The 21,335-nt window shown below is 41.9% G+C and overlaps 1 protein-coding gene across 7 annotated transcripts in view; it reads left to right on the plus strand.

Annotated features, from left to right (window-relative positions):
• IGF2BP2 (insulin like growth factor 2 mRNA binding protein 2) overlaps positions 1 to 21,335 on the plus strand; it is a 148,775-nt gene that overhangs the window by 97,053 nt on the left and 30,387 nt on the right. For 6 of the 7 annotated variants that reach the window (XM_037131309.2, XM_053657988.1, XM_037131310.2 and 3 more), the window contains exons 3-6: positions 11,956 to 12,004; positions 13,005 to 13,056; positions 17,220 to 17,283; positions 19,320 to 19,592. In XM_037131309.2, coding sequence (XP_036987204.1) covers positions 11,956 to 12,004; positions 13,005 to 13,056; positions 17,220 to 17,283; positions 19,320 to 19,592 — 438 coding nt within the window. The remainder of the gene's footprint in view (positions 1 to 11,955; positions 12,005 to 13,004; positions 13,057 to 17,219; positions 17,284 to 19,319; positions 19,593 to 21,335) is intronic. The other variant, XM_053657989.1, reaches the window with a different exon arrangement.

Below are 21,335 nucleotides of genomic sequence, written 5' to 3' on the forward strand. Positions count from 1 at the left end.
AAATGAAGATTACACTAATTGAAATAAAGAACAATTTATAGGGAAACAACAGTGGAGTGGATGAAGCCGAAAATTAAATCAATGGTTTGGAACATAAGGAAGCAAAAAACAACCACACAGAACAACAAGAAGGAAAAAGAATCCAAGAAAATGAGGATAGCATAAACAGCCTCTGGGACAACTTTAAGAGGTCCAATGTTTGCCTCACAGGGGTGCCAGAAGGAGAAGAGAAAGAGCAAGAAATTGGAAATCTATCTGAAAAAATAGTGAAAGAAAAATTCCTTAATTTGGTGAAGGAAATAGACACGCAGATCCAGGAAGCACAGAGAGTCCCAAACAATATGGATGCAAAGAGGCCCACTCCGAGACACATCATAATTAAAAGGCTAAAAGGTTAAAGACAAAGAGAGACTCTTAAAAGAGAAAAGTTAGTTAACAGAAGTTCCCAGATGGGAGGAGAGAGGGGGAAGATGGGCGAAGAGGTGAGGGGATTAAGTACAAATAGGTAATTACAGAATAGCCATGTGGATGTAAAGTACAATATAGGAAATAGAGTAGCCAAAGAACTTACACACATGACCCAGGGACTTGAATAATGGTGTAGCGATTGCCTGAGGGAATAGGGCGTTGGGTGGAGAGAGGCAAAGGGGGGAAAATCAGGACAATTGTAGTAGCATAATCAATAAAATACAGGTAAAAATTTAAAAAATAAAGGCTTTGGAGATAAAAAAAAAAAAAAGAAAAGAATTGTGACCCAAAGAAAATGCAGGATTTGTTGAGATAACTTTTAAAAAATCCAGTCTTTATTCTTAGCTTTCTTCTTGTTTCTCCTTACCTTCTCTCTGTGATAGTTTTTGTTTTAGAGCCAAAATGAAGTGAATCTTAGATTCGGAAAGAGTCTTGCCTGACTGCCTGTCAACTTCTCTCAGCTGACTCATGCCCGAGGTACTGACTGGAGAGGTTAAATGACTGGCCCGATACCTGCCTTTGACAGCTTGCTGGGGGTAGTGCTGGGATTCAGACCCTGATTTCTAGTTCTCAGCTCATTGTTCCTTCCCTCTTCTTTTCTTGTTGTGTAATTAGGGGTGGGGAAGAACTATCAAGTTAGAAAATCCAGGGGATATATTTAAACTTACACATTTTAAAAATTATTGTTCTCTAAGAAAGCAAGGCCTTTTGCTTTGCTTATAGACATTAGTAAATAAAGGTGTTTGCATTTACACAGGTATCTTGCTTGAATATTAAAAATTTTGTATCTTCCTCCAAAGAACAAAAGTACTCTGAATTTAAGTGCAATTATCAAGGTGCTCTTAAATGAAGTACCTCCATTGGTTTGCTAGTCATACTTCTCAGCTTCTGAAATTATCCTGAAATAGGTCGTTAGCCGGAATCCACAGAGGCTTTAGTATAGTAGCTTCTCTCCTGGTTCAGTATGGGTTCTGTGCAGTGCCTTCTAATTGATCACCTTCTGGTGACTCATCAGGTAAAGCTGGGTTCATTCGCACAGGAAAACCAGCTGCCAGCTCTCCTGGGCACATGAGTACCAAAGCTGGGAATGAGAGAAACCAGGGGCGTTTGAGAGTGGTGTGCTTCTGTCAAAATAACCCTAATGCCTTCAGTTGTAGAGCGCACTGCAGTTTACAGAGTGCTTTCTCATAGTTCCCTGGGGTTTGGTGAGAGACCAATGAGAGAAGGGGGCAGAAGTTCACCAAAATAGCAAGGAGGCTGGGACTCTGTGAACAACTGAGGGCAGGGCACTTGCTAGATCTCTTCCCTCCCTCAGTTAACGCTGCTGAGGACCTGGCTCCTTACAAAGAAAGGAACAGGGTCCCTGAAGTATGAGGCAACCCTGGGTGCCTCCAGGGAAGGGAGAAGAGATAAGAAATGGAATCTGAAGCTGTGGTGGCACAACCCCCTCTGGTCACCTGCTAGCCAGGTAGGTTCACCTTTATTCAAGTCAGGTACTGATGGGGCCCACCCGGCCGTTGGTGCTGACTTGAGAGGAAGTGATGAAAAGTGGTTTACTGTCTTTGTAAGTCAGGGAACTCAGAACAGAGTGTGAATCAGCAGCTGGAAAGAGTCCCGTGTTTCAGCGCCAGAGATGCTAACCCTGTCACGTGCTCTCATTGTGTCCTCAGCCTTCCTGAGCAACTGCTGTGTACTCGTCACCAGGTCAGAACGTGGATGTACAGGGGTAGGGGTAGGATGTGCCTCGTTCAGGAAGGATACAGTGTTTGAATCTAGCATTTCTGTCAGCACCCCTGGAAAGATTTCTCTGTGGACGTCTAGTCTCCCCAAATTGGTTATGAATCCAATTTTTGTATTTGGAGTTATCTCCCTGCTAATTTGCCTCATTTCAGAATTGATGTAAAGGGATTGTAAGATGAATCTTCATATAGATGATGAATCCTTTCTCAAATAAGAGTAATTTATATCCCATTTTCTCACAATTCATTCATCTGTTTTTAAAGTTGCCCATTTTCAAGATTTTGCAAAGTGAATTTCCTTGTATTCAAATCATGTAACATTAGTTCTGAGAGCTAATGATTTTCCTTTTCTCCATCAGCAGTTTATGAGATATTAAAGATGTTCGTTGATTTTTTCTTTGTATCCTGTGAAGTACTTTTATGTTTTATTGGTGTTGTGTGAGAAGTTACTTTTCTGACTCCTCTTCCAATTTTGAAAAATAGCTCTTCTTACGGTCTTTTTGTTTTCTCCAGAGCACCCCATGAGGCAGCAGAGGAAACCTCAGGGGGTTCAGTGCCCAGGGGCCGACCTGGGTAACAGGGAAAGCTTTCTTACACCCCTTTGTGGGAATACAGGTGTCTCGCTGTCATTCACAGAAGTACTTGCTCGGGCTTTACCTTCTCCTGGTGCTTGGAAACAAGGGCTCAAGAGTTGCTAGTTACTACTTGCAATTACATTTTAAGGATTCTGTGCAGAAATGGGTATTAAAAGATATTTGCTTCACTTCTAACTAAAAATACAAGCTAGGAAATAGCAGAGATAGCCTTTTTCCTTGAAGATTTCATTGGATCAAGGGACCAGCTCTAAAGTTTGTTCTTTTGTTTTATTGAAATTAACTAGAAACTTCTAAGGGTTGCTGAGGTTAATATTATCTTGTGTTTTTTGTTTTGTTTTGTTTTTGTTTTTTCACTAGATGGTAAGTAGTGTAAGGACATTTTTGTTTTGTTACTACTATACCCCAGAACCTAAAACTAAGTGCTTTGCATGTAGTAGGTGTTTAGTGAACATTTGTTAAATGAATTTGGCAACGTTATTAGTTTAGTCTTAGAAATCATTCTGATCTCCAAAAATCAGATAAAATGTCCAGTATTTTCCCTCCAGGCAGAACATTTGGGTATGGGGAGGTTGGGACTGTTCACACCAGCCCAGTCCTCAGCGCGGGTGAGATAATGGTGAGTGCTGTCTGCCCTCCCACAACACGGGAAAGGAGTTCCTTTATGAGGCGTGTGATTTGGCCGGCCCTGTCCTGCCTGTCTCTGCTTACTTGAAATCTAGGAGCTACATAGGAGATGAATTTAATTCTCCTTGATTATCATCCGACTATAATGAGTAAGATCAAAGCCTTTAATAACTGCTGGAAATAGTTCCTTCTTTTCAGAAGTAAAATGCTGTCTGTTCATCACTCGTTCCCAAACGGTGAGGACTCACAGCTTCTGGCCTGAATGTTTGTTAACTGTGAAAGTATTTCTTCAGTTAATCAAGGCATGCCATTGTACTCCTTGTCTTCAGGAGGAAAACACCACCTCCACATGAGTCACCGTATGGAATCACAGGAAGCGTGTACAGTGGCTACTGTGTCAGGAAATGTCTTCCCCTGTGTTTTCCAGTCAGCGGCCTATTGTATTGAGTTGATGAGCATAACTGGAGTGAAAGAAATTGGCTTAGTTGGAGACCAGTCAGTGTCTTCAGTAGGCACTTGTTCGTACAGTTGGGAAAATATGGGGTGGAGTGCGCCAGGAAAAAGGAGCCAGCTGTCAGTAACACATGCTCCTGGAGAATTTGCTGATTGTCGGGTATGTGCTGTGTTCTAGATGCTACTTGGGCTGAGGAGGAAAAACACAATGAAAAAGACTCAAAGGTAGGCAGAAAGGGAGGGAACAGATTTGAGTGCAGTTTGGAGAACTAAAGAGAAAACAATTATTTGAACAGGAAGAGATGTTGAAAGGATGGCACAGTTGTTGCTGGCTAGGTACCTGGCTCCCTTCGCCTTTACGAAGATGATTTTGTATTTACCATGAGCCACACAAGGCAAGCATTTATATGCTCATATCAAAACTTGTATTGCATCATGCTTATATGTGTATCTGGGCTCAAATTTTGATGTGAAAATGTTCTTATCCTGGTTAGTCATAATTATAGATAATGAGTTGGAGGCCTTCTAAGAGTAATTAGTCACTTCTCTATGAGCCACAGTTTGGTTTTGGTCACTGGGATCTTCATCACAGCAGAATATAAGCATTAAAGAAAGTGCTTTCAGTTCTTCCTTGGTCTAGATCTAGAAAAGCTTGAAGCTGGCATGCAGATCCCTGGGCTCACAAGGACCGAGACTTGCCTTGCAAAATCTCACTTTTCTGAATCTAAATGCATATTTATAATGAGTCACACAACAATGTCCTAGCTTTCTGAGGACTTTGCCTCCCTGTCTCTGATTCATTCCCCCCTTCTCCATCCAGCAGCCCACATTTTGGGAGAGGTTCTCAAACTGTGCTTTTGCCCCTTGAGGCTCAGCACAGCTTTGGTTGGGGCCAGTGATAATAGCAAAGGCTTTCTCGGCTTGCAGGTCCGCTCAGCTTCCAGCCACAGGCCACGAGAGCCTGACCGTCAGGTAGGGGTCACCGGACCCTGTGGAGGAGTTTACTAGTTAATGCCTTTGTTACCCTCTCTCAGGGGCATTCATGTTTCAGTAAATTCTTTCAAGGAACAGAGAGTGAGCCACCGTGGTGAAGTTTCCAGACTGACTCTTCCTGGAGACGTTTTTGGTCTGAGAGTCTACAGCGACATTGACACAGAGGGGAAAGCTAGAAGTTCATTCCTAGCACCTGTTTTCCTAGGCTTTGCCTGAGGGGGCACATCTCGAAATTATATATATATATATTTACATATATACTATATATATATGTTATATATTATATTATATATATATATATATATATATGAGCCATACATTTTGTTATTGGGAATTGACGATTCCAGAGTGATTTTAAAAGTGGGGATTTACATTTTTATACCGCAAGTCAAAAATAGTCATTCCCTAGCTGTGAGACTCAAACGAGGAACATGTCAACTCCTTGGTTACCTATCTGAAAAATGGGGATAACGATGTCTGCTTCTAGTGGTGTGGTAAGGCTTAATGAGACGTTTAACATGCATTACCACCAATACGGTAGTGGCGGTGGTTTGGGGAAAGTTCCTGCTGAAAACACTGTGATGCGTGTTTGGGCTGCACCTCTGAAACTTCGTTAGACTTCATCAAATAAAATAATTTGGGGCGGTGGGGAAGAGAGAGTGTTCAGTGAAGCCCCTTGAGAAGTTCGGGTAAAACTAGAGCTAAGACTGTGTTTCTTTCTCTATATTGTCACAGAATGAGTTAAGGGGAGGAGCAGTGTGTGGGAACGATGGTGTGATACCTAAGGATTGTCCACAAATTGGATATGAATTTACAAAGAGAAAATTTTATATGTTGGCTTCCTTTTTAAGCAGCGAAAATACTGAGTTTCTGAAAAGTCTGGTTTCCTGCTTCACCAGGCCAGTGTTCTGTGTTCAGTGTACCGTTAAGTGTCCTGATTCCTTTTAACAGGAGACGATTTTCACCTTCATCTTACCCCTGCTTCCGAAAGACTCACAGAACACTGAGATTGGAGTGGAACTTGATGTCTTTTTATGCAAAGCCTGTTTCTTGTACCCCAACCCGGGGGAGAAATTCCTTACCAGCTTGCCCGGGAGTGGGAGCCTGACCTGACATCTTATGAACATCTCACCACCATTAATCTCGTTGGCTTTTCCCCTTCGACCTCTTCCAATAATTAAGAATCACTCCTGTTTTCCTTAGAAGGGAAATCTGGAATTGTGTTAGCAACCTTTTAAAAATCAAGGCCTTTTTTTAAGAGCTAGTAGACTCTTTGAGAGGGGATGGGAAGTGAACAGGCACAACATCTCAGACACTCGCTCATCATTTTTCTGACTCCTGTGCCATTCAAGCCGTGGACTTTGAAGAGATCCTGTCCCTGAATGCTCATAATGCAGGAGTGTGTTGGAGCTGCCTGAGGGTTTATGGTTTTGCGGACACGCATTTATAGAGCAAGGGAAGTTCCTGGGTTCATAACCTCAATTCTCCTGGCTCAAAACCTTTATAACAATCCTCCACAGTAGTATCTGATTTAATCCTTTTATGATTTGGCCCACAATGCTGCTCATATTCATGGGACTCTGATTGCATGTTTTTTTTCTCCTTAAAAAAATGAAAACTCCTTTTATTTACTTTTCAACAGTTGTGTTGAAAACATTTAACTTTACTAATAGCTATTATGCTACATTTATTTTAGATTCCATAGAGGCATGGGCAGTTCTTAAGAATTTTGTAATCAGTTTGTTTTATTGACTCATAATCATTCCCTTTGCTCTGCCTCATGTGTGTGCCGGGGTGGGGGGGGTGGCAGCAGGGTGGGTGGAAAGAAGACAAATGAACACAAGAACTTTAAGAGACAGTTGAGCAGAGAATTGGATTTGGCTATCACCAGTCATTCATTTGCTTCCCCAAGGAGCCGTAGGTCCTAGTTCAGTGTAGCACAGGATGTGTCTTGTACAGAATGTTCAGAAGTTTTAAGGGGAACTTTCAGAACTAATGAGGAATGGGTAACAGATAAAGTGCCTCAGACACATACTAATGAGGACACGGGTTGCAGTGCAATCTGACTGTAGTGCTGGAGGGAGGGGTATGGCCCAGAGCTCTGATGGTTTCGATCTCGACTCTCCCACAGTCCTTGGGGTCAGTACACTTGCCTCTCTTACAGATAATGCACAGTCCATCCATGATCTGTAATGTCCCTCCATGTGTCACCTGATGGAGCTCTGAACTGCTATGGAAACAAGTGGGACCTAGTCGAGAATCTCTCATTGAATCCCAAACATTCTTTCATAGAAATCTCTTTGCTGTCTCTGTTGCTTCTCTTGCAGTTTATCCAGGGATCCTCTGAGCCTTAGCTGACCTAATTTTTAAATGCAGCTTGAGATTCCGTGAGCTGGGTTCCCACGATTTATGTTAACTTTGTTCTTTACTCAGGCCCCCAGCATGGCCAAAGCTTGAGTTAGAGTTCTCAAGGTGGCTGATCAGACCTGTGACTGATTGAACATATGCCTGAAAACTGTGCCATTATCTTCCCCATATGCATGCTGATGTTTTACCTTTTTTAAAATATAGGTAAAATGGTTCTGCAGAATTATAGATTTCTCAACAATTGATTATGATTTTATTTCCCCAGTTGATCACCCAGTTATTTATCAGGAAACAGAGTCTCCGTATAAGTGGACCTGTGCAGTTCAAACCCACGCTGTTCAAGGGTTAACTGGATTATCCTTTTTCTGGTAGTGAGGAGCCTGAGATTCTTGCCCTTCTCCACCCAAAACATTTAGCTTAGCCTACTTGAACATGAGGACAGGAAATGCGGAGTTCCTGAATCCCAAAGCCATGGGGAAGGAGTCTGTGTATCCATACTAAAGGACATGCTCTGCTTGATTATAGGCCTTATTCTGCTTTCAGTTAAAATGAAAAAAAAAAAAAAAAATCAGCCCTCGCTGGTGAAACTGAGTGGATTGAGCACTGGCCTGTGAACCAGAGGGTTGCCAGTTCAATTCCCAGGTAGGGCACATGCCTGGGTTGTGGGCCAGGTCTCCAGTAGGAGGCACACAAGAGGCAACCACACATTGATGCTTCTCTCCCTCTCTCCCTTCCCCTCTCTCTAAAAATAAATAATTATTTTTAAATAGAAAAAAAAAACCCCTCATGTTCCCTACTGCCCTCTTTATTCTTGTTTTTAAGGTGTAACAGAGAGTATTGAAGGCTCAGACCTGGCCCGCGTATAAACTGTAGGCATGATAAACTGTTGCTGGTGAAGGAGTGGGCACACAAAGTTTGGGCAGTTTGATGGGGCAGAATTGTTATAATGACAAAGACATGGAGAAGTGGGAGTGGTAACCCTGTCATGAGATGGAATTTGGGCGTGTTCATAGGGAGCTAGTCACACAGGACAGGAGTAACTGGTTATATTTGCCTTTAGAAAGTCACTGGCAGCCAAGCGTGGGGTGGCTGGAAGAGGAAAGGGAAACACAGAACAGGAGACGGACCAGCCAGGAGAGATTGCGCAGGAGTCCGTAGCTCTGAGGACGAGAATGTCATTTACATCTACTTAGAGAAGCTTGATTTCTCTTCAAAAATAAAGGAACTGTGACACTTTTCTATTTTTTTAAAGGAACAAATAATTATTTTCTTTTTTTTTTAAAGATTTTATTTATTTATCTTTAGAGGGGAAGGGAAGGAGAGAGGGAGAGAAACATCAATGTATGGTTGCCTTTCGTGTGTCCCCTGCTGGGAACTGGCCTGCAGGGAACCTGCCTGCAACCCGGGCATGTGCCCTGACTGGGAATCGAACCGCGATTGTTTGGTTCGCAGGCCCGTGCTCAATCCACTGAGCTACACCAGCCAGGGCAATTATTTTCTTATATCCAATTACTTCCCTAAATTATTTTGTAAAAGCTTGGCTTTTTTTTTTTTTTTTGAAGCAGGGCATATTTTATGGGTTTCAAAAGGAGAAAGATCTACATTTGTTGTTAGAGACTGAGCCAAATGCCGATTGATTGATTGATTGATTGATTGATTTTTAATTTCCTTTTTTTCCCTAAAGGAAATAGGGAAAAGAACTCCATTTCCTCTCCTCTTGACTACCTGGCGAAGGAAAGACAGTTTGCCTTCCTGGGTGGCGTCCCAGTAAACAGCCAGTAGCGAGCAGTAGCAGGGCTTTGCTCAGCCCTCTGAGTTCCATGTTCTCTGTTTCTACTGTATGTGCTCGCCCCTGTGCCGCACAGGATGCTGCAAACAAGGAGCCTGTCCTGGAGGAAACCAGGGGGGTGGGCAGTGTCATCAGATAAGTAATTACAGGAAAGAGTGAGCAGCTTTGTAAAAGCTAATGAGGGCAGAAGAAACAGTTCTGCCTGGACACACCCTGGAAATGCCCGCAAGAGTGAACTAGGTTTCGAAGGGCACGTACAAGTCCCTGGCAGGCGTCCTGAGTACCCTGACAAGAAGGCGTGGCATCCAAATGATGCCTGGGTAGTTTGCAGACCTGTCCCAGAGATCCTGACCACTGCTGATCCTGAAAGATAATCTCTCAGCACAGTCTCCCAAGTGGCCTGATGGAGCTCCACTTTAATAGGTTGTACCGCAGTGATCGCCATTTCCCTCGTTTAGATCCAGGTTCCTTTTCTCCTTCTTCTCCATCCTGATCTAAGATTAGAGATGCTACACACCAGCTTTTTAGAGGTGATTGCTCCTAGAATCCTGCTCAGTGAACATTCCATTTACTTACTGAACTCATTGCCCAATGTGCGGTCTCTACATATGAGACGTTATAGGCAAACATCATGGTTTTGCACCCATTTAGTTAGGGTTTGGGATGATAGGGACTGGGCAGGATTTGACTACTTATGCACTATGAACAAGGGGTTTGCCACATCAATTAGTATTCTGTTGAATAATATTTCAAGAAGAATACCTAATCTAATTATGGAGAAAAGGTGTGTGAGTTTTCTTTTTTCATACTTAAGCAGATTCAATGTTTTATATTCATTAAAGCAGTGCTATTTGGAATTTTTAATCATTAATTTATCTAAACAAGTAAGATTAAGACATAAATGCATTCTCATTTTTTAAAAAAGCAAGTAAGACAGAAGTAGCTCAAATAAAAAGTACATGTCCCCTTTTACCAACAGAATCTGGCTTTTTCCATGCACTTACATATAACATAACTTTGTGCACTTGGAAGACGGAATCAACTTAATCTGCAATTAGCTCTTGTATCTATGCTTTCCAGAGTTCCTTATGACAGTGCACATATTTCTTCATTGTTCTTTATAACAGCTGCATGGTGTTCCACATTATGCCTGTACTATGAATTGTTCATTTCCCCATTGGTAGCAATTTAGAGTTTTTGCCATCCTTGTTATTACAAACAGAGTAGCAGTCTTTGTTCAGATCTCTTTGTGTCCATGCATGAGTTTTTTCTAGTAGAAGAATTTTCTACCAGTAAGTTCTTGCTCTGCTGCTGGAGTCAGTGTTTATTCTTGGAGATACAGTATTTTTCTTTAGAAATATTCAGTTTTCTTGCAGATTCTGATGCCTCTTCTCTAAATAATTAGGCCTCTGGCATTTTCTCTGGAGCATTCCCTGTACCACTGTGTGGAGCCGTGTCAGCAGTGTTAGGAACTCTTGCCCAAAGCAGTGTCAGAATAGAGCCTTCGTAGCATAGAGATAGAAATGAGTTCTACTTCCTCCTTCCTATCCTGATAAAAGATTAGAGGTTGTACAGACTGGCTTGTCCAGTCATTTAAGCAGCTATCCTCAAGTAGTGGGTGGGATCCATGCAATTGGTGCCTCTCTTATTCAATAAAGGTCTGGAAACACTGCAGCCCCTTACTTATTTCATTATTTCCCCATTTCCTGTATCTTGTACCCTCTTCTCTCTCCTTTTTCCTCTCCGTAGGAATGGTAGCCTTTCTTCCCAAAGCTATTGCCCAAGTGAAAGCACGGAGAAACATGAGGCTTGTGTAGCCAATGGCCACTATTTGGTGCCCTTGACACCAGCAGGAAAGAAAAAGTGGTCCTCATACTCCTCTTGCAACCCTCAAACGGATATTTTTGGAATTTCTCTGTGAAGCCCCTCCATGAAGATGATCTCTCATATTTGAATGCTGATTTCTGTTTTCTTCTCAGGACCTAAGATGTCCTCATGCATGTTAAATTTATCTAATTGTAATACTTAGTAAAAACAAGAAACCATCTAAGTCACTCAGTTATCAGACCAGCAGGATATCCTGGAAAAACAAACCCCCCAAAACCCTCTGAATAAAAAAGCAGAGGGCCCAGACGTTCGGCAGTAGGGATGGGTAAAATATACTTCAGTACGTTCAGGTTATAAGATAGAATGAGGACGCTCTCTGTCTACCAACACAGAAATATCTTTAAGATATTACTGTGAGGTAGGGAGAAAAAAAGATACAAGTGTGTGGAATATGCAAATATTTCTGCAAGAAAAGGAAAAAGTAAGATGGAGTTTTGTATTTGCTGTCATTTGTATGAAGAAACTGAAGGATGCACAAGCAGCAAGTGAAAGTGTTTATTTCTGGGGGTGAGTGGGAGTGAGACTTCAGTGTACTTTTTATAGTGTTCTAGTTTTTGAATTATGACTATTATCTGTTAATAAAAATAATAATTTTTTTAAAAAGATGTGCACTGTTAAATAAGGGGTAGACCAAACCTGATCTTGTTTAAGCACATTAGGTATGTGATTTCATCCATCATGTTTGAGGTTTGGTCCCTGTTGGAATGGGGTCAATCTTGGCACCATGCATTTTGAGGAGGAAGGTGATGACCCTGTATTAGAACGTGTATGGCGATTTAAATTCTAACCACTGTGGTAGGACATCGGAAAGGCAAATCTGCACTCCTACTGTCTAGATTGTTCTTGACGTTCTTGGATTTGTTTTTTATTTTTTCCACAAAGTAACTGAAAGCCTTAAAACATCATGGCCATGATTTACAGTGGGAATCTCTTGCTGATTTCCTCTGTGAACAGAGTGGGAAAGTGAATTCACATGAAGCCTGTTTTTAAAGTTTGTGTCCTGGAGAAGGTGTTACAGTCTGTGCTTTTATTTTTACAGGAGCAGAAAAATTCAGATTCGAAACATCCCTCCTCACCTGCAGTGGGAAGTAAGCCAGTGTCACTTCTGTTTTTACTGTCTCCCTGCTTTCTTTACTTTTTAATATGTTAACAGGGCATTTTTCTCCATCTTTTAGTTGCCTTTCGTGTTTAGGAGTTAGAGGTCCCCAGACTTGTCCCGTGGTTTTCAGTGCCCTAATGTGTGCAAGTCTGTGGTTGCGTCTGTCCCCTTCATCACGCAGAAGGGGCACTTCGCTCCCTCGGGTTCTTTCTCCTCAGGCACAAACAGGCTGAAACACGGTATGCGCGCCTGCTTTGTGATTTTTCTCTCATGACTTTGTAAAAAGATTTTTACCTTTCCAGATTACGATTACTAAAAAAATAAAATCCATGGAAAACCAAGAAAAATAGGAAGTTCTTTTAGTTTGAGCAGGGGTTTTTTGTTTCTTTAGTTTGAGTTAATTGCTATGAATAACAGTTAAGATGTATTTTCTGAGTTGTGAAACTTGATATAAGATCGCTACCTTGAAATAAGACAGAATCTGAGGAGTGGCCTTATTGCATTATTTAAAAACAAACTGCCTGTTGTTTTTTTCTTCCCCAACCCAAACGAAATCAAAATAACCATAAAGAAAAGAGAATGTTCTAATATTTTCATTACTTTAAAAAAAGCTTTTTATTACTGAAAATGTCAAACATACACACCCCATCGGTTTGGTAAAATAAGGAGATGTCTAAGAGAAAACCAAAGGAAGATGGTAAAAGTTTTCAAGGAGAAGTGAGCCTTGTACTTTATTTTGCTTCTCATTTCAAGACCAGTAGACAGGTTCCAACCATCGTGATGAGTGTACTTGCAGTGAACAGATATTTTGGGAGTCAATAAGCAAATGAAAGTCCCACGTATTTATTCAGTTCTTACTGCTTTTGTGGAAGACCTGAAATGCCAATTTAATTATGTTTGCTGTAACTCACCTGCTCAGGGTAACCACGGTCCCATTTTTGCAAGTACAGTCTTGTTTTCCCACTCCTACACTGACACTCTCTTTGCAGGTATTGGATGGACTTTTGGCTCAGTACGGGACAGTGGAGAATGTCGAACAAGGTAATGAGTGAGGAAATCAGCTAACCAAATTTCGAGAGGAATGTTGTGTTACTTCTTATAGGCTGGGTCAACTCCTGGGAGAAATAGTAAGTTCAGAACCCTTTGAAACAAGCTTCTTAGAGTATATGTTCATATATCTGTGTGTGAGAGGTATGTGTATCTTTATCCATAGCTATATAATTTGTTTTTTCAAGGAATATATAGTAACTTTTCGGGCTATTTTTTAATATTCCATAATGTGCCCTGGCTGGTGTGGCTCAGCAGATTGAGCACTGGCCTGCAAACCAGAGGGTCGCAGGTTCAATTCCCAGTCAGGCCAGGTCCCCAGTAGGGGGCGCACAAGAGGCACCACACATTGCTGTTTCTCCCCCTCCCTTCTTCCCTCCCCTGCTCTCTAAAAATAAGTAAGTCAAATCTTTAAAAACATACTCCCTCACGTGCTCAAGCACTGGACACATACCGTTGGGCTGGGATACCATGGCCCACATGGAAGCAGTCAGATTTGCACTATTACAACTCTCTTTCCTGGCTAAGAAAAATACATCTCAACATATGTTGGAGTGAGTTTTTCTTAAGAAGTAGGACTCTTGTACCAGAATCTGCTAGAGTGCTTCTAAAACTACATATTCCTAGGGTTCACCATAGACCTACAAGGTAAGGCTTTCTGGGGCAACAGTTCGTGAATCTGTTTTAAATAAGTACTTCCAAGTGGTTTTTGTGTGCACTCAAGTTTGAGAGCCACTGTCTTGGGAATAATGTTATAAATGCCTAGAAAATATATAGGGGGACCCCTCAAAATGGAATTTATTTATAAAAAATTGTGTATTCTACATGTTTAAACTTCAGCCACCCACAAAATACTCTTTATTTGATGCAATACACCTATGGAGATGTTTTGTCCGCTGCTCAAAGCAGTTTTTGAACCCATTATTCTGTTGCCTTTTAGTGCTTCTGCTGTTTTTCTTTCACCTCTTTTACATCATAAAAATGTTTCCCTTTGAAGACTTTTTTTCATCCAGGGAAACAAAAAAAAAGTCACTTGGAGTGAGAGCTGGTGAATAGGAAGGGGGGGGGGCAGAGGGTTCATGCCATATTTGGTCAAAACTGCTGAACACTCAGTGTGGTATAGGCAGGTGTGCTCAGTATAAATCACCCATCATCAAATGGACAGATGTGTTAAAAGTCTAAAAAAAAATTCACTGAAGCCAAACACAGCCTGTCACCACAGCGCCAGCTGCTACACTGGCACAGATGGTTCCTGGAACACCCACCTAGCGGGGGAGGCCTGCACTGCAAGGGGGCCCGCCTTCCGGAATGCAGTTTCGATTTTTGGGGGGTTCATCTGCTCGTATTCGTCTGCTGCCCTTATTTTTACCTTCTATAACATGAAATGCCATGGTTTTAAAAAGAAAGCAAGGAGTGCCTGTTGCTCATGTATTATGTAGCTCTTTGAGTCCCAGAAAGGTAGATGCTGAGTTCCGATATGACAGGTAGTGGTAACGTGTATAAAGATTATGTTTGTGTTGTCCTAAAAAGCAGAATGTGAATTCAGTCACTTACTGTGAGCCCTTGGAAAAGTCACTTAACCTCGCTGACTCCGTTTCCACATGTGTAAAAGGGCAAGAATAAATCCCGCACATCCTGTATCACTGAACAGTTGGCACCCAGAGTGATCTGTGTGAGGTATTTGTAGACAGTGGAGCCATGCTTAACCTGAAGGGCTAAGGTTCCCTTAGGAAAAATCACAGAGAACCTTTCTCACACATGCAGCCTGTTTTTTCTGCCAGGATAATTAACACAATAGCTTTCACATAGTGATTATTGAGATGTTCTTCACGTCATGAATATTAAAAATATCATTATTCAGTTTGCTGCTGACTGCCTGTGCCCAAAGGTGAAGGGAAAGAACTCAGAGAAGACAGGATTTAGAAAGATTCTGTTTCTCAGTTCTCGTTACGTATTTCCCTCAGTATGGAGAAGAAAACATTCTGATCAGGATTGCATGTAGTAGGCAAGATGGCCTTACAGACATGAACCCATGAAAGTTCCTAGCTAAGACCATGTTATAAATTCAAGACAACGGCGTGTGAGGAAGAACTGTGTCGGGTCCCTGGGGGCTCCCAGAGTGTGTATGCCCACTATCCACCTGCCTCACCACCGCCCGATGGGAGTGTTGAGATGCTGTTTTGTTCTGTTTCATAGTTGATTCCTGATTCAGCAAGAACACATTTTCGGTAGTTTTCAGAAACTTTATAAAGCTTTTATGTCCATGAAATAAGTTATTTGAATGGAGCTCAGTTCTTTCAAGAGTCAAAGCACTGTCTGAGTCCCTGAAGACAAATATCTCAGAAGAACAGAGAGTATGACCAAGGAGTGAGAAAATCTGAGTCTGAGAGTCCTAAGTAGGTAGCTTTATGCAGGAAGTTCAGACCCAGCCCTTTCTCCCTTTTTGGGAGTCTGCAGCCTTATCTGTAGCACTAGAAAGCAGCAAAGAGGAAACCACTGTCGCAGTCTGTGTCAGTGCTGAGGGCCGACGGCTGCGGGCTACACATCCCCTGTTTTGCTCTGTGAGCGCTGCTCTGGGTGAGTGGGTGGGGGGAAGCTAGAGCCCACCCTGGGCAGTGACATATGAATGTAGAGGCAATTCTTTGTAAGGATTACATGTTCCTGCCCCACAGCGGCGTGGCAGCTGCTTTGAAGTTAATGGATATACACTATAACAGTGGTCTTTAACCTCTTGGAGAGTTTTATAGAAATTATAAACTAGAAAAATTCATATATCCACAAATTTGAATCTTTGGGTGGGGTGGGGTGAGGCGGGCTGGGGAGGGTCAGGTTATTCCTGAAGCTCTCTTGTAGATCCAAGATTAAGAATCCCTATACTGTAGGGTTTTACTATTACTTTGAGAAGTAGCTTTATTGTGGTTTTCTTGAATTATCCTTAACTTGATGCTGTTAATGCTAGGTCTCTCAATAGCTTACATGCTTTAAAGGAAAGATTTGATTTAATTGTGTCAGCTTGTTTGGGGAAAACTGAATTGGAGTGAGAACACTCTATCATGCCTCTTTTGAACTTATTTTTAACTTCTGACTTTGGGAGAAGAAGCAAGTCATTTTGAGCTAAGATAAGCCAACTCACAAGAGTGATTTCTTATTAGCCATTCTTTGCATTTGTGATCTCCCCTTTCTCCAAGTGAGTTGGGATTATCCGTTTTCTTTATTCATTGTACACACTTACTAGGTTTAACTCACACAGCCAAGGAGTTCAAAGAGAAACAAAAGTAGTAATTCAATCTTATCAATGAACAAAGAATTAAAGTTAAAATACTTTGTTATTGCACCCTGGCTGGTGTAGCTCAGTGGATTGAGCATGGGCCTGTGAAGCAAAGGGTCGCCAGTTTGATTCCCAGTCAGGGCACATGCCTGGATTGCAGGCCAGGTCCCCAGCAGGGGACATGTGAGAGGCAACCACATATTGATGTTTCTCTCCCACTCTTTCTCCTTCCCTTCCCCTCTCTCTAAATAAATAAGTAAATATTTTTTAAAAAATACTTTATTTCTATATATATCCACTTATTTAAAACTCAATACAGATCATAACAAAATTCGTACCATAATAGTGATACAATACAATACAATAAATTGATACAAACTTTTAGGAAAGTAATTTGGAAATATACAAGTATTGTGCTTTTTTACCCATTTATTTTTTCTTCTGTGTTCGGCCTAAAAAAAATAATTCAAAAGAACTCGAATCAATGTTTCCAACAAAGGTGGTTTCCAGCAATACTTTTTTAGAATAGCAGATACGGGGAAAGACCCATTTGTCAACATTCGAGGGATCGTTAGGCAAAAATCATGTTGCAGTTAGTTATTGCAATTTTACATATGCATTAAAAATAAAAAATACAAAGATAGTGTACACAGATGTGTGCCCATGCAAAAGTGTTTACAAAATAAGTGAAAATACAGCTTTGAGTTATGTATATAATTGATTACAAATGACTGTGAATGCATGCAAATAAAGATAGAGATCAATAGAACTCTAGAGTGGGGGCAATGAATTTTTTGTGCCTCTTTTCTCTAAACTAAGTCTGTCTGCATTGAGCCAGAGTGCTGCAGCTTTTCTTCCTGTGACAGTGCAATTTTTCCCTCTTTCCTAGTGAACACAGACACAGAAACTGCCGTTGTCAACGTCACATACTCCACAAGAGAAGAAGCAAAAACGTAAGTGGCTTTGGGCTTCCTTTTACATGTTGTGGAGGGTTGTCCTGGAATTCCGATGAGTCCCACACTTACAAACCTTTTCTGAAAAGGTGCGGCTCTTTGACGTGTCCCTGGAACTCCTGGGCATTTACACCAGGATGTCTGTCTGTTGATTGTGCAGAGACTTTATCCTGAAAAAATGTTGAGCCGTGGCCTCACAACCCAAGTGGGAGGTGTGTCTGGATGTAGTCAGGAGTGGAGAGCCCCAGCTGTGTGACACTGTGTCCCCTCGATAGACTGCTTTGCCAGCCACTGGGAGCTGCTTTACCCTGGAATTTCCTCTGTGCCCCAGTGTAAAGAGGCACAGCCTGCTTTTTATCCACACTAACTGAATGGATACTGAAACTTCAGTTTTTCCTCTATGTACTATAAAAAGAGGAACCCACCTCGGTGACAGCAGCAGCGGGGAGCAGTGTCTGGGGGTGGTTGTCAAGGAGCACCGCTTGGGCTCTTCTTCCTGCCCCCCTTCCCTTCTCATCCCCGTTCACAACTGCGGTGCTTCGGTGGTGGTTAACTTTGAGCTTGGCTCTTAACAGAGATGGGACTGAGGTTTTTCAAAAAGCTAGTTCCTTTTTCGAGGAGGTTCTTAAAGTGCCTGTCTGGTCATCGTCACTAGAATATAGTTACACGTGGTCATACTTTATAAACGTGGCACACCCCTGGTTTTATATCCCAGGATTATAGATTTATTTCTTTTTCAAGGTTTCAACACACATGAAGCCACTATTTAACCCGTTTTCATGCTGATACTTTTCAAAAAGTTAATTTTGCATTGAAAAAGGCAATAATACATTCACTACTGACGTTTGCTCACATACGTAAACAGAGACTGGACCAGTGACTTGCCTTCACAGTTCTTGTCCAGCTGCTACATGGGTAGGGCCTCTGTGCATTATTACTTTGTTGCTTTTATTGAAATCAAAAGGTGCTACTTTGTAATAAATTCACGGACCTAAACATTAACACTAACATTCATTTCACATGCTGCCCGGAACATGTGGGAAAAAAATATCCCACTTCATGTGTAATTTTAAAATGCAGTAGTGGGATATCATTTATTCCCTATCAAATTAGTACATATTTTTAGTTAATATTTGAGGACTCAAGGAAACCAGTGTTCTCTTAACTGCTATAGGGTAGTAAGTGTTGAAATCTTTTCAGAAGGACACGGGGTAACACTTAATGTGAGAAAATCCTGCGTACTCTCTGATCCAGCAACTCCATCGGGAATTTACCCTGTGTGCGAAGGTGTGGTCGCAAAGATGCCCGCGGCAACACTGAATGTAGTAGCAAAAGACTGACCGTTTTATGTGTGTGTGTGTGTGTGTGTGTGTGTGTGTGTGTGTATACACACATACATATATACACACATATAAATATATATATATATATATATATATATATATATATATATATATATAAAACAATGGAAAGTCATTTGGAAGACACATGGTAAATCAATAGAATGTTAAATAGCCAGTAAAAATTAAATTGGAGTATATTGAATGACTTAGTGTTCAGTATATTAACAATTTTTCAAAGGTTAGAAGAGGAACATGTGATATTAATTTATTTGTATAAGTAATTTATATTTAAGAACTATAAGAGATATAGCTGTTAGGACTTTCATTTGTAGTGATTTGCATCTCAATAACATCTATATTACAATAAAAATAAGAGTCATAATTTCGCACTGTAATATATTAAAGAGTCTTTGGTAAGCAGGAGATTGCCTTGGGTGGAGAGAAAAGCAGAATGCGTAACTGTGGGTCAGGTCTGACCAGGCCCACAGTAGATCATGGTGAACTGTTAGCGGGCAGTGACCACTGAGAGGGCAGAGGTAGCATCTGTCGTGCTCGGCGCTGCATCCGCAGCCGGGATTAGGGGTGTTCACACCAGCAGCCAGTGCAGGAGAGTAAACGGGCCAGTCCAGCGATCTGGAGGGTCTCCTCTGACATTCCTCCCTCATGAAGCTCGCTGTGCCTTCTGCATTTCAGAGCCATCGAGAAGCTCAGCGGGCATCAGTTTGAGAACTACTCCTTCAAGATTTCCTACATCCCGGATGAAGAGGTGAGCTCCCCTTCGCCCCCTCAGCGAGCCCAGCGTGGGGACCACTCTTCCAGGGAGCAAGGCCACGCCCCTGGGGGCTCTTCTCAGGCCAGACAGATTGATTTCCCGCTTCGGATCCTGGTCCCCACCCAGTTTGTTGGTGCCATCATCGGAAAGGAGGGCTTGACCATAAAGAACATCACTAAGCAGACCCAGTCCCGGTACGTGCCTCCGGGGCTTCCTTTGCTTCCTTCCGAGGGGTCTCCTGAGAGCTGGTGGGTCCCAGCCACCCTCCCGTGGCTATTGCTTGCATCAGCAGTGGGGGGCTGTGCTGTATGGGATGGTGGCTTCTTTACACAGAACTATTAACAGACTAACAGAAAGCTGGGGGCTTTAATGAGCTTTCTTGCCAGTTGCCTAAAGATTGTACCCCAAAACACTAAAGGTTCATAAAGAAGGTACTAATGACCTCGCCGCCAAGAATTATTCTTGTAAGCAAACTAATGCTTCTTATGAATGTATCTATTTCCAAAACAGAAGAAGTATGGAGCTTTGTAGGATCCTGGAATCCATTCATTTTAGCTCTTACCTCCTCTGCTGAGTCAGAGTGCTGGGTGGTAGTCATTCTTCACGGCCACCTAGGTAGACTCACAAATAGCTACATAAAGGAAGTGGGTGAATCACTGCTATATGTAGCAAGAAATAAAGTACATTTGCTTTATATTTAGTTTTCTGTCTGTTTAGGGAGACTGAACTGGTAGTTGGAATTATAGTGATGAAAAGGCCTTTTGGAGGAGTTGTTGATTTTTGTATGTTCATATGACCACACGTGATGTAACAAAGAAAGCACAGGACTTCAACACAAACACCCATGTTCAAGTTTGACCACTCAATGGCTTTATTATCTTGAATTTTTTCCTCTCTGACCATCGATTGCTTCTTCCATAAGCTAAGATCATTGTGAAAACTAGGATAGCCGGGTAGATTGAATGCAGTAATCGTGATGAAAGCACTTAAACTGCAAAGCGCCGAATAACTGTCAAGTATTAGTTGGTTACATGCCTAGTGCATTTCATTCGGGTCATGCATTGAGTGTCTTGTAATGTGAAAGAGAAAACACCACTTTCCTTAATGCGTCTGAGTCACTCCCCCAAAACAGAAGTGTACTTGAGCTGCAGAGTCCATAATCACAGGAATGGAATAGAGATGGGAGAGAGGGGGAAGTACTCTCTGGTGACCCTTGTATTTTAAAGTCAGCCCTTTTTTCCCCCTCTAAGTCTGCTTCACTAGGAAAGTGATTTTTATTTGTATGTCTTTTTGTTCCAAAAATTGTTTCAAGTGGCTTTAAAAGTGCAACAGGTTTCAATAGAAGTGAGGTTAGTTCTCCAAGTGTGTGCCCATTTTTTTCTAGAAGTTGGCCCAAGACTTGGATCTGCGCTTCTGGGCTTTGTCACAGTCAGAGTGAAGGGGGATACAATTAATTGTGTGATTTGGAAAGTTAACAAATCAAGTAGAGCCACAACTACCCCCAAGAAGTCTGATCAAGTCATCAAGCTTTTAAACCATTAGCTTTGAGAGCCTGGGAGAAGGCAGGTTGCCAGTAGTTAGGAAACCAAAACTCAGGCAGAGAGAGGGCATGCCTCTGTTTTCTATCTACACGCAAATCTATAAAGCTCACTTGAATTTGGTGTTTGGGTTTGGATTAACATATGGCTTTTAGAGACTGCAATCAGTTCAGAGAGTGGCACTGTGCCAGTGTGCAGAATTACCCTGCTTGCTTTATTCTCCACTTCTACGATCATTTGAAAGACGACACAAAATACTTCGTTACCAAGTTGGCTGGGTGCCTTTGTCCCACAGCACGCCTGTCCGAAATATTTCCTTCTAAATGGAACTGCAAAGAACTCGAGTTTGGCGCAAGACCCCCTGCACTGCTTGCCGCCTTCCTGGAGAATGGCGCTGGG

Source organism: Artibeus jamaicensis, unplaced genomic scaffold, assembly GCF_021234435.1.
Source record: "Artibeus jamaicensis isolate MK-2021 breed Jamaican fruit bat unplaced genomic scaffold, CSHL_Jam_final scaffold_474, whole genome shotgun sequence".
Classification (NCBI taxonomy): domain Eukaryota; kingdom Metazoa; phylum Chordata; class Mammalia; order Chiroptera; family Phyllostomidae; genus Artibeus; species Artibeus jamaicensis.